General features: G+C 41.3%; 1 protein-coding gene across 1 annotated transcript in view; it reads left to right on the forward strand.

Annotated features, from left to right (window-relative positions):
• Window positions 1-2,516: 2,516 nt before the first annotated feature.
• LOC310777894 (myosin heavy chain, fast skeletal muscle-like) overlaps window positions 2,517-15,862 on the forward strand; it is a gene marked incomplete at both ends in the record, with an annotated part of 55,087 nt that continues 41,741 nt past the window's right edge. Inside the window, 34 exons of the mRNA XM_083638240.1 lie at window positions 2,517-2,723; window positions 3,287-3,430; window positions 3,526-3,682; window positions 3,802-3,829; window positions 3,921-4,032; window positions 4,131-4,223; window positions 4,323-4,386; window positions 4,471-4,569; window positions 4,661-4,764; window positions 4,891-5,029; window positions 5,183-5,301; window positions 7,320-7,469; window positions 7,577-7,747; window positions 7,842-8,142; window positions 8,780-8,850; window positions 8,943-9,030; window positions 9,136-9,253; window positions 9,343-9,466; window positions 9,956-10,072; window positions 10,171-10,446; window positions 11,630-11,872; window positions 11,958-12,134; window positions 12,218-12,363; window positions 12,494-12,584; window positions 12,673-13,062; window positions 13,203-13,329; window positions 13,425-13,543; window positions 13,627-13,823; window positions 14,105-14,288; window positions 14,382-14,547; window positions 14,696-14,820; window positions 14,985-15,293; window positions 15,392-15,595; window positions 15,683-15,808. Coding sequence (XP_083494366.1) covers window positions 2,517-2,723; window positions 3,287-3,430; window positions 3,526-3,682; window positions 3,802-3,829; window positions 3,921-4,032; window positions 4,131-4,223; window positions 4,323-4,386; window positions 4,471-4,569; window positions 4,661-4,764; window positions 4,891-5,029; window positions 5,183-5,301; window positions 7,320-7,469; window positions 7,577-7,747; window positions 7,842-8,142; window positions 8,780-8,850; window positions 8,943-9,030; window positions 9,136-9,253; window positions 9,343-9,466; window positions 9,956-10,072; window positions 10,171-10,446; window positions 11,630-11,872; window positions 11,958-12,134; window positions 12,218-12,363; window positions 12,494-12,584; window positions 12,673-13,062; window positions 13,203-13,329; window positions 13,425-13,543; window positions 13,627-13,823; window positions 14,105-14,288; window positions 14,382-14,547; window positions 14,696-14,820; window positions 14,985-15,293; window positions 15,392-15,595; window positions 15,683-15,808 — 5,286 coding nt within the window. The remainder of the gene's footprint in view (window positions 2,724-3,286; window positions 3,431-3,525; window positions 3,683-3,801; window positions 3,830-3,920; window positions 4,033-4,130; window positions 4,224-4,322; window positions 4,387-4,470; window positions 4,570-4,660; window positions 4,765-4,890; window positions 5,030-5,182; window positions 5,302-7,319; window positions 7,470-7,576; window positions 7,748-7,841; window positions 8,143-8,779; window positions 8,851-8,942; window positions 9,031-9,135; window positions 9,254-9,342; window positions 9,467-9,955; window positions 10,073-10,170; window positions 10,447-11,629; window positions 11,873-11,957; window positions 12,135-12,217; window positions 12,364-12,493; window positions 12,585-12,672; window positions 13,063-13,202; window positions 13,330-13,424; window positions 13,544-13,626; window positions 13,824-14,104; window positions 14,289-14,381; window positions 14,548-14,695; window positions 14,821-14,984; window positions 15,294-15,391; window positions 15,596-15,682; window positions 15,809-15,862) is intronic.

Raw genomic sequence — 15,862 nt, forward strand, 5'->3', positions numbered from 1 at the left:
GCACATCACAGTATAGCAGATGACAGTAGAAGCTTCCGAAGCGCGTTCCGCTGTCACTTACCTAAATCACGTTAAATCCACACAGGGTATATATAGGCTCAAGAGGACATATATGTTTCACATAGGGTGGTGTTTCATTTCATGTTTTATTTGGTCCAATATTGAAATGTTCGACAATTGCAGGTTGTCTTACCATTACACATTATTTTAGATCTACCTTTTATATCTATTTCGGCTCTATTTAGTAGCGAAATGGAGGACCCAATTGCATGCTGGGAGTGGACATTCACAGGCAGTAAACTTACAACTGCTATTTCCTATGGGAAGCTGGGTGCTGCGTGGCTGCTATGTGTTGTGTCTGTTTGAGCGAGGGAGTCAGAGAGAGAGAGAGAAGGGTGACTCAGAGGCAGAAGAGCACTGGCGCACTGAATACGCCTGGTTTCAGAGAGAGACAGAGAAGGGTGACAGGGGAGAGGCACAAGTGCACTGGCGCAGTGAATAGGCCTGGTTTTCAAAGGCGCAAAGCGCTAAATTTAAGGCAGGTGCCAAGATATCAGTACGCCGAGATTTAAGGCCGACACGCCCACTTTGGCCCATTCTGGGGCTGCGCCACGCCCATTCGGCCTAAAGCGCATTTGGCAGCCTAAAGCCATATTGATATCGTCCCAAAACAGGCGCAAGGCACGTTTTTTTGCGTTTAAGGCCCGTTTTAGCGCCGAAGGCTTGTGGGAGAATAGGGCCCGTTGTGTATATTTGACCTTTTTTCTTAACTCAAGTTATATTTTATATCTTTTATAGTTTTTGTATTTCTAGTTATTTATAATTATTAAATTCCCAGTGAAGTTTAGTGTTTCATTGCATAAGATGTAAAATATCCTGCCTACATTACATATCTCAAGTCATGTCAAGTCATATCTTTGTCAAGTGTTTGATATTTGAGGGATCATTGCAAAAGAAATGGTGTAATATAATGTGTATATATAATATAAGAATATCGGCTGATATATTGATATCGGATTTTTTTGTACTCCCTAATATCGGCATCGACCTCAAAAATCCAGTATTGGTCAGGCTCCAGTATGGGATGCCCCTCCCACTGGCCGTCATGCCCTGAGATCCTTAAGGCCACCTTGGCAGTGTTCTGCTACCAGCCTCAGTCAGTCAGTTGCTTTAAAAGCATCAGTGGTCTGTGCGTCCTGGTACTGTAGCTCACCTGGTAGCACGCATACCACAAGGCTCGGCCCTTCCGCCGTGCCGGGTTTGAATCCGACCTGCGGTCCTTTGCCGCATGTCATCCCCTCTTTCTCTCCCCACCTTTCCTGTCTGCCCACTGTCCTATATAAAAATACATAAAAGCAAAATGCCCAAAAAATAATCTTTTAAAAAAAAAGCGTTTGTGGTCTCAGTTTAATGTAGCCTGCCCTATGCAAAGGCTGTGTCATTGGCTCATTTTAATACACATTTCAGAAAGATTCGCCCTTGACAATGTCAATAGAGCAATGGCCTTTGTGCCCTGGCATGTGGCCTTGTGGCCAAATGGCCTTGCCCCTACAATGACAAAATACCCTGTCGGCCTCTAAGAATAAGCACTATCCCAAAGAAGGGGGCTTTATTATACTTGAAACCTGAAACATGACAAGATTGACGTTTGAGGAACAAATGTTTTACACTTCACCACATTTGGTGTGTTACCCATTTAACTTCTGCATTGCTGCTAAAAGAAACCCAATAAAAGGAGTCCACCTGCAGCCTTTGTGTGTGCTAGCAGACTTCTGACGCTCCAGCTTGTGGTGAGTCTCTACAATAAATATAATTTATTATTTATACCATATATGATTTGTGCCACTTTTGTCAAAAGAGCTCATGTATGATCTGTAGGAATAGGAAAAGATGAATTAATCAATCAATCAATTAATCACAATTAATCCATTTCCCCCCTTTCTAAATATATCATGTTTTCAACAGGATTGTGACTTTTACTGGGAGAAAGCGTCAGGTAAGAACATTTTTGTCTTCTTTTTTATACGATGTGAAATATTTTTATGGTAATCCTGTTATGTTTGCCGCAGTTTATTTTCACCCATTTTGGAAAAAAATATGTTATAGTCAAACTTTTTAAAGTAACTTACAGTACCAGTCCAGCCTAAAAAGGGGACTGCAAATGAACTACTACAGTATGTTGAAGACCTCAACTGTGATGAGGCATGAACTTGATTCATGATCCCCCCCCCCCCCCCCCCTGTTGTATTCTATATGTGATTATTGAAAAATGTTACCATGGGAATATTTTAAAAATACATTTAATATTGTTCTTCCTTATTGGAAATCATTTGTACAATTTGCATAAAAGAATAATTACAATATTCAGTGCAAATGGTATGCTTTCAAGTTGTTTATTATGATTTAAAACTAGATAAATATATTCACTTGTTTACATTAATTGTATTAGGTGATGAGGTGATGGTCCACTGTTGATTATTGTATTTGGAATTACCACACAGAAGTAAGCCATCACCATGAGTACGGACGCGGAGATGCAGATTTATGGCAAGGCCGCCATCTACCTCCGTAAACCAGAGAGGGAGAGGTTAGAGGCTCAAAGCAAACCCTTTGATGCCAAAAGTGCCGCCTATGTTGCTGATAAGAAGGAGCTGTACCTTAAATGTACAATCCTGAAGAAAGAGGGTGGCAAAGCCACCGTCAAAGTCCTTGACAATAATGAGGTAGGCTTAAGTGTCATCAAACTCACAGTGTATCTTGCTGGACCTGGCTGTCATGGAGATGTCGGTGGCCCGTATGCATGGCGCTAAAGTAGAAAATATTACGGCATGGAATGCATTTATTGAAGCCATGCGTGGGGACCATGGGCGTCGCCATGATAGCTAGGATCCGTTTGTCTTTTCTTTGCTGTGTGGTGGAGACTGCTTGCTTGTTGATTCTGCCTGTGTCGATTGGATTTGTTCAAAAATTCTGTGAAGGCTGAGTTTTGTACATGTTGATGGGCATAGAAGATAGTACTGTGAGCCAATTATATGTGTGGGTTTGTGGGTGTGTTTGGTGCATTGGTGGTGGGGGTCCTGCCTGCGGGGAGGGGGGTTATGTTCTGAGTGAATCTGTTTGTGTATGTGTATGTATTTTCTGTGTTTTTTGTATAGATGTTTGTGGCTCTTATGTTTTTCTTCCTTTATGTTAGAAAAGATTTCCAATGAAAAATCTATATAAAAAAAGCAGTGTACCTTACTGTTGGAATTTGAACACAAACTGAAATTGTCTTTCAATATTTCAGGAGAGGACGGTTAAGGAGGAGGATGTCTACCCTATGAACCCTCCCAAGTATGACAAAATTGAGGACATGGCCATGATGACCTATCTCAACGAAGCCTCTGTGCTGTATAACCTCAAAGAGCGTTATGCAGCATGGATGATCTATGTAAGATACTCTGCCTATGGAGTGAAGTATAGTATTGTACAGTACATGGACTCATAACATACTGTAAGTGATCACATGTCTCTCATCCCCTTCAGACCTACTCTGGGCTGTTCTGTGCCACCGTGAACCCCTACAAGTGGCTCCCAGTGTACGATTCTGAGGTTGTAAGTGCTTACAGAGGCAAAAAGCGTATGGAGGCCCCACCCCACATCTTCTCTGTCTCTGACAATGCCTTCCAATTCATGCTTATGGGTATGTCTTTGAGAATATATTATTATTATCAATCAACAGGCTTCATGTTACATATATGTTAAATAATGAAATAATAATAAAATAAATACCATATATATTTACTTTTTTCCCTTATACAGATAGGGAGAACCAGTCTATCTTGATCACGTAAGTTTCCCATCTGATAATCTTTCTTTTTTTTCACCATCAATATAATAAAATTATTTTACTGATTTTCTTCAAATCTATCTCTACCCAGTGGAGAATCTGGGGCTGGAAAGACTGTGAACACAAAGCGTGTCATCCAGTACTTTGCAACAATCTCAGTGGGTGGCGGAGAAAAGGCCTCCCAAGGATCAGGAAAGATAAAGGTATACTATTAAGCTAGATTTCTCACAACACAGAAAGTATTTGTGGATTTTTTTTTTTTTGCAGATATCAATGTTAAAATCTAAAACCTGAACTATAGGGCTCACTGGAGGATCAGATTATTGCAGCCAATCCCTTGCTGGAGGCCTATGGTAATGCCAAGACTGTGAGGAACGACAACTCCTCTCGCTTTGTAAGTATAGAAGCAGTTCAACCTGTTTGAGATCAATTGTTTTTTACATTATATATTGCCAGTGTAGAGCTACATTAAATAGTATGCTCCTTCAAACAGGGTAAATTCATCAGAATCCATTTCGGCGCAACTGGTAAACTGGCTAGTGCTGATATTGAGACATGTAAGTAAAAAGTTCTTAGGGTGAATGAAAATGGTTGCCATATAATCAGTGGACCAGATTTTGACTTATGAACAACCCTTACAGATCTGCTGGAGAAGTCCAGAGTGTCATTCCAGCTTCCTGATGAGAGAGGTTACCACATCTTCTACCAGATGATGACCAACCACAAGCCTGACGTTATTGGTAAAATGAATAACTGATTGCGGTAACCCTAACGCAAACTGTTTACATAATCCATAATCACTCGTTCCTTTATACCTTTTTCAATCTCCAGAAATGTCACTCATCACCACCAACCCCTATGACTTCCCCATGTGCAGTCAGGGTCAGATCACTGTGGCCAGCATTGATGACAAAGTGGAGTTGGATGCCACTGATGTGAGTGATGTTCAGTTTTGACACATTTTCTCAGGCTGTGTGCATTAAATCATCATCACCATCATGGTTTCTTATGCATTTTCTGAAGTGATTTTGACTCAGCATTGACACGTCATTTGAATACAGGACGCTATAGAGATTCTGGGCTTCAGCCCTGATGAGAGGGTGGCCATCTACAAGTTTACTGGTGCTGTGCTCCACCATGGTAACATGAGGTTCAAGCAGAAGCAGCGTGAAGAGCAGGCTGAGCCAGACGGCACAGAGGGTGAGTATAAACTTCATCCCAAAGTGGATGAGTCTCAATAGGTTTGGAATTTAGTCAATTTTTCATCGTAGCAGTTAAGTTTGTATTCTCTGTTATATTGGCTTTGACAGTCATTGTCACATATCTATAATGTATTTCATGTGAATCTTTCAGAGGCTGACAAGGTTGCATACCTGCTGGGTCTGAACTCAGCTGACATGCTGAAGGCTCTGTGCTACCCCAGAGTGAAGGTCGGAAATGAGTTTGTCACCAAGGGACAGACTGTTCCTCAGGTGAGCAAGATGCATCATTCTCTTGTTTCCTTATTACACAACTTATTTTACAGTATATTGAAAGCAGATACGTCACACCCTTACAGCTTGAATCATTTTGTAGATGTTAAATGCACCAGTAGCTCCACCAGCACCAGTGGCTCCTGCATTACATTACTGGCTTTCAGGGGAAGCTAAGCGGGTCTGGCCTATATGATACTCCTTGGATGGGAGACTGGTGCTGTAAGTGGTGTTGGAGGACCAGTAGGAGGCACTCTTCTCTGATGAATAATCTCCCCAAAGCCCTAGGGCAGAGAAAGGGACTCTGTCCTGTGAGTGAGCACCATCCTTCAGATGAGATGTTAAACAGAGGTCCTGATGATAAAAGATCCCATCGGCACTCTTCGCAAGAGTAGGGGTGTAACCTCCCCGGTGCCCTGGCAGGTGTAACCTCCCCGGTGCCCTGGCAGGTGTAACCTCCCCGGTGCCCTGGCTAAATTCCCACACAGGGCTTCCTTCAATCATGGCCACCTAATCATCCCTCGTTACTTAATTGGCACATTCATTCCTCAACTCTCCACCGTGAGAGCTGATGTGTGGTGAGCCTTCTGGCGCAAACTGGCTGCCGTGGATATGTGAAGCACTTTGAGTATCTAGAAAGTCACTTATATAAATCCAATCAATTATGATGATGATGATGATGATTATTATCATTGCTGTTGTAGTTGTTATTATTATTATTATTACTATTATTATTAATGATAGAAATCATACTGACAGAGTTTAGGATTCCTGGCAGGTCATTACAACATGTTTCAATTAATCCATGTGGAATAACAATTAATTGTTTTGTTAGTTGTTAAACACTGTCTAGACTTAACACGTTCATTGCCAACAACGAGTTGAGTCGTCAAACACAATCCAGCTGTTCACTGCCAACGACGAGTTGAGTCGTCAAAAAAAATATATATTTTTTTTTGACGGTGCTACGTGGATCAATGCCCCCCGCGTCTCCTATGGAGATATTGGAAGTATTGAATGTGTATAATCTATTTTACCGACCAGCTAGGTGGCGACGGTCCTCTCCCGACAGAGATAAAGTCAACCAAAAGCAGCCGCCTCCCGCGGCTGCTTCCTCCAAGGAAGGAAATCAAGGAAATGGCTTGGCGATTTTACAGTCAGAAACGAACGAGCCTCATTCTCATACTGTAGGCGGGGACGCTTTCGCGCTGCTGCGGTGGGGGGTTCCAGAAATGGACTGTGTGGGCAGCATAAAGCCTAGAGTCGCACGGGGCTTCATCAGGGCTCTCAAACCCAAGAGACGAGTGAGACCTATCCACACTCGCTGCCAGGGAGGAAGGCTGCTCAAACTCGCTGCCAGGGAGGGACGCTGCTCAAACTCCCAGCAGCAGAGCACTCACTTGTGACAAACGCAGGCTGAAAGCCACTAGACACGCCCACGGAGGGAGGAGTTGAAGGAGAGGGCGTTCGGAACTATATTGTTTGGATGTCTGATCTCTCACTGATGCCAAAAATAAATGGTTAAAGTGACTGTTCTGCATGTTTGATTGAATTTCACAAAACTGCGATTATCTCAGCTTCCTGTCTCAGACGCTAAAACCATGCTGTACTCAACGGCTAATATCTACATAACTACTAACTCTACAAACTAACTCTTTTAGACAGAGAAAGCACACATTCTATTAGTACTTTTGTGAACTTTGTGTTGACAAACTCCAAGCAGAAAAGAATCCTCGGCTCTTGTAAAATGAGCCAGAATCCTCAAAAAAACGGCTTGGCAAAAGCTACCTACAGCAAAAAAAAAACGGCTGGCAGTCAATGTGTTAAGAAAGAAAGAAAACAAAAACTTAGGATTACACAGCAAAATTATATCATATATCTAGTATCTATCTACCCTTTTAGCATTGGAAAATCAAACATATTCTGCCATACACACACTTGAAAAGGCTTGAATTACAAGTTCTGAACAGTGTTCAGGTTAGACTAAAAATAATGTAATGTAACTGTAATGTCTTCAGGTCAATAACTCAGTGAGCGCTCTGGCTAAGTCCATCTATGAGAGGATGTTCTTGTGGATGGTCATCCGTATCAACCAGCAGCTGGACACCAAGCAAGCAAGGCAGTACTACATTGGTGTGCTGGACATTGCTGGTTTTGAAATCTTTGATGTAAGTATCCATTCATGGTAATGGATAGACTGTTTAATTTCATAATCTTTCATCGTTTTATCATGCATTGCTGCGAGAGGTTAATATAATCCTTTGTCCACTAACAGTACAACAGCATGGAGCAGCTGTGCATCAACTTCACCAATGAGAAACTGCAGCAGTTCTTCAACCACACCATGTTTGTCCTGGAGCAAGAGGAGTACAAGAAGGAGGGCATCATCTGGGAGTTCATTGACTTCGGCATGGACTTGGCTGCCTGCATTGAGCTTATTGAAAGGGTACACAATTCTGTTGTGACTATGTAATTCGTGTTTGAATGCTACATTACAACAATCACTCTTCATGATGTATCTCTTTGCACCTTTTATACAGCCCTTGGGCATCTTCTCCATCCTTGAAGAGGAGTGCATGTTCCCCAAGGCTTCAGATACGACCTTCAAGAACAAACTGTATGACCAGCATCTTGGTAAAAACAAAGCATTTGAAAAGCCAAAGCCCGCCAAAGGTAAAGCTGAGGCCCACTTCTCCCTGGTGCACTATGCTGGAACTGTGGACTACAATATTTCTGGCTGGCTGGACAAGAACAAGGATCCCCTGAATGAGGGTGTTGTAGGGCTTTACCAGAAGTCATCCGTTAAGCTGCTGCCTCTCCTGTATCCTCCTGTTGTTGAAGGTACAATATTACTTTATAACTCTGATTAGGGTCATGGAAATTTGAAATTTTTTAACTTAGTGGGGCTCATTCATTAACCTTACCAGCAGGAATATGTTCACGGTATGGTGTTTTCTCTTTCATAAATGTGAAATACTGGGGCATTAACCTAGCTTTGTCATATTCCCCATACCTCACCCCCTTTTGATCATTTACATATCGTGAAAGTCACACGGCACCGCAAGAATTACCAGCATCTAGTCAGACAGTATCTTGTAGAAATTAATTTAGAATTGTAATCTTTAAAAAAGTCAATAGATACAGTTCCAGGTCATTAATTATGATTGGAAACAAGGAAATGTTTAATAGATATGACTCACACACTGGCTTTGCAATTATTAATTACCACTCTGATTGCAGTTATAAAAGCCAGTCTCTGATAGCTTACAGTATGTTTCAGTCCATCATGACACAAAAGAGAAGATGACCATGCATACATCCTATTAACTGCTGTCTTCTCTGTACCCTCTGTTGTTGGTGTGATATACATTTGAAAAAACTGAAAGCATTTTTCTGCAATATAGATTTTTTTCTTCACCGTGTGTTGATCTAAAGTTTACATTTCCTCTCTACCTTAAAATGACCAATTGAAAAACAGAATCTGGTGGTGGCAAGAAGGGAGGCAAGAAGAAGGGTGGTTCCATGCTGACTGTGTCTGCACAGTTCAGGGTAAGATTGAAGAACATCAGATCTCAGTTTGGACTGATACTCAATTGTATTGATTTTCACAGAGAACATTTGGTTTCATCTTGTATCTCTAGGAGAACCTGGGCAAGCTGATGACAAACTTGCACCGCACCCATCCCCACTTTGTGCGTTGTCTCATTCCCAATGAGTCCAAGACTCCAGGTACATTGTTAGCTGACGTGATCTTTCTAGTGTCTGATCTTGATAGTCATTTAGTGAATCACTCGGAGTGGGATTATTTGTCAACATGAACACTTTTTCTTACAGGTCTTATGGAGAATTTCCTGGTCATCCACCAGCTGAGGTGTAACGGTGTCCTGGAGGGTATCAGAATCTGCAGAAAGGGCTTCCCCAGCAGAATCCCCTATGCTGATTTCAAGCAGAGGTTTGTTGAATGTTTGATAAGGGATTTTCGATGCAAGATAAGAGGAGAAAGTGCTCACCATGAATTAACACATTCTCTCTTTCCAAAAGGTACAAGGTGCTGAATGCCAGTGTCATCCCTGATGGCCAGTTCATTGACAACAAGAAAGCCTCAGAAAAGCTGCTTGGATCGATTGATGTGCCTCATGACGAGTATAAATTTGGACACACCAAGGTGAACATTCAGCAAGGAGAAATACAAAATAAACACCGTTCCACCAATGACAATACATATTTTGACACACTGAGGTAATAGAGGCAAAGTGACCGCCTACTTCCTGCTTCAGCACTGTACCAGAGGTTTTCATCCGCCATTTATTTTCCCATACACATTTCGTAAAATGCGTATAAAAATAGGGTAGGGTTTAAAGAAAATATTTTTTAGATGTTTTTTTTAAGTTTTGGTCCGAGTGAAATGTTCTATGGTCTCTCCCGATTATACTGTAGCTTTAGCTGAACCGTTTGGTTCGACAAAGTAAAACTATTTTATAAGCATTTTACGAAATGTCTATGGGAAAATAAATGGCAGATGAAAATCTTTGGTACAGTGCTGAAGCAGGAAGTGACGTTCCACTTTGCCTCTCTATAAACACATTGCTTACGTTATTTAACTTTGCTGTGGTGAACACCCAATGATAATGGCAGGTGTATCTACTGTATTCAGGTATTCTTCAAAGCTGGTCTGCTGGGTGTCCTTGAGGAGATGAGAGATGAGAAGCTTGCTTCTCTGGTCACCATGACTCAGGCTCTCTGCCGTGCTTACCTCATGAGGAAGGAGTTTGTGAAGATGATGGCAATCAGGCATGTTGAAAACAGCCATTCCAAATAAATATTTCTGTCATATACCAGCCAATCCAAAAGTGACTTTATCCATGACAGCAACCGTTTTTCGCCCATAGGGATGCCGTTTTCACCATCCAGTACAACATCCGCTCATTCATGAATGTCAAACACTGGCCATGGATGAAGGTCTACTACAAGATCAAACCTCTTCTGAAGAGTGCTGAAACTGAGAAGGAGCTGGCTGAGATGAAGGAGAACTTTGACAAGATGAAAACAGACCTGGCCACGGCCCTGGCTAGGAAGAAGGACCTAGAGGAGAAGATGGTGTCGATTCTGCAGGAGAAGAATGATTTGCAGACGCAAGTGACATCTGTGAGTAGACTTAACTAGCCAGCTTGGTAACAATAACCATCCACAATAATCTGGTATTTGATCACTATTTAATTTGAGCTAAGTATTATTTACTTGTGAACTATCATATAACATACATATTATTTTCTTTTAATGGTGTATTAATGATTAGTAAATGCCAATTATTTTTCATTTGAGGGAGCAGGGTTATACACTTAAATAACTAAAAAGCATTGGAAGTTTATAAAATCGATCGAAGGAAGAAAAGAAAAAACGTTCTTTTTATAATTTTTGATAATCTTTTATGATTTCTTATCATTTTTATTTAATGTTATTTAATTATTATTTATTATACTTTTAATAAATATAAACATTACTTGCAACTGTGTAATAGCAACCCAAATAATGTATAGTACCTACTGCTTTAAAAAGAAAAATGCAATAATGCTTGCAATAATCATTAACCAATACGAGGGATCAGCTGATCAGCATTTTGGTAAACAAACCGCGTCACTGGGTGGCAACGGCAATGGAACCCTATGGAGCCTGAGTTTGAGCGTCTGACTCTAGCCGGCTGATCGTGTTTACAATTTAAAAACTGCGACAGTTGACACAACTTTAACACGACATGCATATATTATACATCAAACTCTTGAGCTAATTCTGCTCTCACTCAGAATGTCAAAATATAAGTGATGTGATGTATACTTCTTGTTTGTTTGGCACAACTCATACTAGTTAACTGCCGCAGGGTTACGCATTTTTGGTGACGTCACGCTGATTCGTCCTATAGTTCATGCTGAATTTAAATTTCAAAATACAAAACAAAATACCACAATGTTAATAAATGGTTAACTAATGTAATCAGTAGCCACTGTTATAATTGCTTCTCAGTTATGCAATATATGTACGGGATAATGCCCAACGAGGTGTCCATTATCAGAAATTAATGCACACCCTGCATCAGAATTGAGTGTTCATGCAGACCACGGTATAGAAATGATTAACTTAATTGTTATTGCATTACGTAATCTTCAAATAACATTATTAGTATTCACCGAACCTTAATAATTTCGTAGGAGGAAAATCTTAATTTTATTTTAAGTATTACTAACTTAAAGGGGTTAGGGGGTTAGTGGTTTTTTTCACGTTTTGTCCAGAATATATTAACATGTAACTTCCTTTTTGTTTCATTGTGAACTAGGAATCAGAGAACCTGAACGATGCTGAGGAGAGATGTGAGGGACTTATCAAGAGTAAGATCCAGCTGGAGGCCAGACTCAAAGAGACAACTGAGAGACTGGAGGATGAGGAGGAAATGAATGCTGAGCTGACTGCTAAAAAGAGGAAACTGGAGGATGAATGCTCTGAACTCAAGAAGGACATTGATGACCTGGAACTTACCTTGGCCAAAGTGGAGAAGGAGAAGCATGCCACTGAGAACAAGGTTCATGAGTAACCATACCAGCTAATAAAACAAATAATGTTATAGTAATCACTCATTTTAAACTAAACATTTCTTACAAATTTAGGTGAAGAACCTGACAGAGGAGATGGCCTCTCAGGATGAGAGCATTGCTAAGCTGACCAAGGAGAAGAAAGCCCTTCAAGAGTCACATCAGCAGACTCTTGATGACCTGCAGTCAGAGGAAGACAAAGTCAACACTCTGACGAAGGCCAAGACCAAGCTTGAGCAACAAGTGGATGATGTGAGTTTATCAAGACTGCATGATTAACAAAAAAGTATGTTGGCTCTTGAACTTGATAATTACAACCCTGTCTTAATGTGCAGCTTGAAGGTTCCCTGGAGCAAGAGAAGAAGCTTCGCATGGACCTTGAGAGAACCAAGAGGAAGCTTGAGGGTGATTTGAAACTGGCCCAGGAATGCATCATGGATCTTGATAATGATAAGCAGCAGTCTGAGGAGAAGCTTAAGAAGTACAATGAATTTTTTTTTTTTTTTTTTAATTTGTTCCTGACAGATCCAATCACATGTTTGATGATCTGGTAGATTGGATTCATTGAATGTTTGTACTGTAACTATTCTCTATATCTACAATTCACACAGGAAAGACTTTGAAACCAGCCAGCTCCTCAGTAAGATAGAGGATGAACAATCCATGGGTGCTCAGCTTCAGAAGAAAATCAAGGAGTTTCAGGTGACACATTTACTACGTAATATTTATGTATTTTTTATTTTATTTTGTTACTTTTAATTAAAGTGCAAATTATCATTCAATTCAATAGGCCCGAATTGAAGAACTGGAGGAAGAAATTGAAGCTGAGCGTGCTGCTCGTGCCAAGGTTGAGAAGCAGAGATCTGACCTCTCCAGAGAACTTGAAGAGATCAGTGAGAGACTTGAAGAGGCTGGTGGAGCCACTGCTGCTCAGATTGAGATGAACAAGAAGCGCGAGGCAGAGTTCCAGAAGCTGCGTCGTGACCTTGAGGAGTCCACCCTACAGCATGAAGCCACTGCTGCTGCTCTCCGCAAGAAACAGGCTGACAGTGTTGCAGAGCTGGGAGAACAGATCGACAACCTCCAGCGTGTCAAGCAGAAGCTTGAGAAGGAGAAGAGTGAATTCAAGATGGAGATTGATGATCTTTCCAGCAACATGGAAGCTGTTGCTAAATCAAAGGTACATGATATCATATTAATAGCAACAGCTTCATTGATATATTTTTATTAAAATATTTTAACCTCAAAAATCTAATCTCAGGTCCAGAAAATAATGCAGATGCTGAATACATTAACAATATATTTTTTATTGTTTTTTAGGGTAACCTGGAGAAGATGTGCCGAACTCTTGAGGATCAACTCAGTGAAATCAAGACCAAGAATGATGAAAATCTCCGTCAGAATAATGACTTAAGCACACAGAAAGCACGTCTCCTGACAGAAAATGGTATGTATAGTTCACCACTCAAAAAGGGTATTCTGCTGTTTGAATTTCCAGAGAAACTGACTATACAAAACTGATAATTCCATTATTCATTCAAGGCGAGTTTGGACGTCAGATTGAAGAGAAAGAATCTCTTGTATCCCAACTGACCCGAGGCAAGCAGGCCTTCACACAGCAGATTGAGGAGCTGAAAAGACAGATTGAGGAGGAGGTTAAGGTAAGAAACTATTGAGTGTCCATTGATAAACACTTGTTTGGAAATTGGACATTTTGCACACTCAATAATCTTTAATTTAACAGGCCAAGAATGCCCTTGCCCATGGTCTGCAATCAGCCCGCCATGACTGTGATCTTCTGAGGGAGCAGTTTGAGGAAGAGCAGGAGGCGAAGGCTGAGCTGCAACGTGGAATGTCCAAGGCCAACAGTGAAGTAGCCCAGTGGAGGACCAAGTATGAAACCGATGCCATCCAGCGCACTGAGGAGCTTGAGGAGGCCAAGTGAGTAAAATCCAAAACCATACATCAAAGCTTAGTTCAGAATTGGAGCATAGTGCTATGCTGATATATTTAAAATGTGTCCAAACATTTCAATTGTTATTTATGTTTGTTTAGTTCTTAAATATTCGGGAGATATGGGGCAATGTTTTGATTTGCAATGGGAATTTGAAAATTGTGAAGTGACTACATCCATGAATCCTGCCCCTCCAACATGTATTAACCTCCAACCTAGGCTTCAAATACTTATTTTCACTGATGGACAAAATACAAATATTCAACAGGAAAAAGCTTGCCCAGCGCCTTCAAGAGGCTGAGGAGCAGATTGAGGCTGGGAATTCCAAGTGTGCCTCTCTGGAGAAGACCAAACATAGGCTCCAGAGTGAGGTGGAGGACCTCATGATTGATGTGGAGAGGTCCAATGGGCTGGCTGCAAACCTTGACAAGAAGCAGAGGAACTTTGACAAGGTAGGATTGTTTATTACGCTTGAAGTTTAATCAGTTGTTTTTGTATTGATGAATATGAAACTAAGTCAACTGTATGGGTTGCATCTTATTCAGGTCTTGGCAGAGTGGAAACAAAAATATGAGGAGGGTCAGGCAGAGCTTGAAGGAGCTCAGAAAGAGGCTCGTTCTCTCAGCACTGAGCTGTTCAAGATAAAGAACTCCTATGAGGAAGCCCTGGATCAGCTGGAGACCCTGAAGCGCGAGAACAAGAACCTGCAACGTGAGTTCCTCCCAGATAATGTTCGAATTTGCTGTTAGGTTGGCTTGAAATGAGGACAGGGTGGATATCTAATCTACATTCATTTGAATTACCGATATAATCTACATTTCAAGATTTAACAATATTAAACACATACATTTTTCTGCAGAGGAGATCTCAGACCTGACTGAACAGATTGGTGAGACAGGAAAGAACATCCATGAGCTGGAGAAGTGCAAGAAGCAGGTGGAGACAGAGAGGGCTGAAATCCAGACAGCACTTGAGGAAGCTGAGGTAAAACGTCTTCTAGACTGGAGTTTAACATTTTAATTGTTAATTTGGGTATTTGTTTTCTACAAGAAATTGTAATAGTTTGACAAACAATGGAAGATTGTCCACTTTCAAAAGGTACAGTAGGACTAGGACGGGCTCTGTTTTAATACTTTTTAAATCATTAGGGAACACTGGAACATGAAGAATCCAAGATTCTGCGTGTCCAGCTGGAGCTCAACCAGGTTAAGGGTGAGGTTGACAGAAAGCTCAAAGAGAAAGATGAGGAGATGGAGCAGATCAAGAGGAACAGCCAGAGGGTGACTGACTCCATGCAGAGCACTCTTGACTCGGAGGTCAGGAGCAGGAATGATGCTTTGAGAATCAAGAAGAAGATGGAGGGAGACCTGAATGAGATGGAGATTCAGCTGAGTCATGCTAACCGCCAGGCTGCTGAGGCCCAGAAGCAGCTGAGGACTGTCCAGGGACAACTGAAGGTAGGGCACACAGCACTTGTGCAGACATAAATAGACATTGTTAGTGGAGCCACATTCTGATATTTCTGTCAACATTTTCATGACATTGTCTGCATTAGGACGCACAATTGCACCTTGATGATGCTGTCAGAGCACAAGAAGACTTCATGGAGCAGGCTGCCATGGTGGATCGTAGGAACGGTCTCATGATGGCTGAAATTGAGGAGCTCAGGGCTGCTCTAGAACAGACAGAGAGAGGCCGCAAGGTGGCTGAGCAAGAACTGCTGGATGCTAGTGAGCGTGTTGGCCTTCTGCACTCTCAGGTAAATAAACAAAATAATGTATTCACTAATTCTCAAATGCATTTTTTAAATAATATGTGTAGTCATGAGTGAATGTTTTTCTTCTAGAATACAAGCCTTCTGAACACAAAGAAGAAGCTGGAGGCTGACCTGGTCCAGGTCCAGGGTGAAGTAGATGACACTATTCAGGAATCAAGGAATGCAGAGGAGAAGGCCAAGAAGGCCATCACCGATGTATGTTTAACTTGCAGTTGCTACTTTCTTTGTATTACTATTCCCCACATTTTT

This window comes from Poromitra crassiceps (assembly GCF_964638095.1).
Source record: "Poromitra crassiceps genome assembly, chromosome: 6".
In the NCBI taxonomy this organism is placed as follows: Eukaryota; Metazoa; Chordata; class Actinopteri; order Beryciformes; family Melamphaidae; genus Poromitra; species Poromitra crassiceps.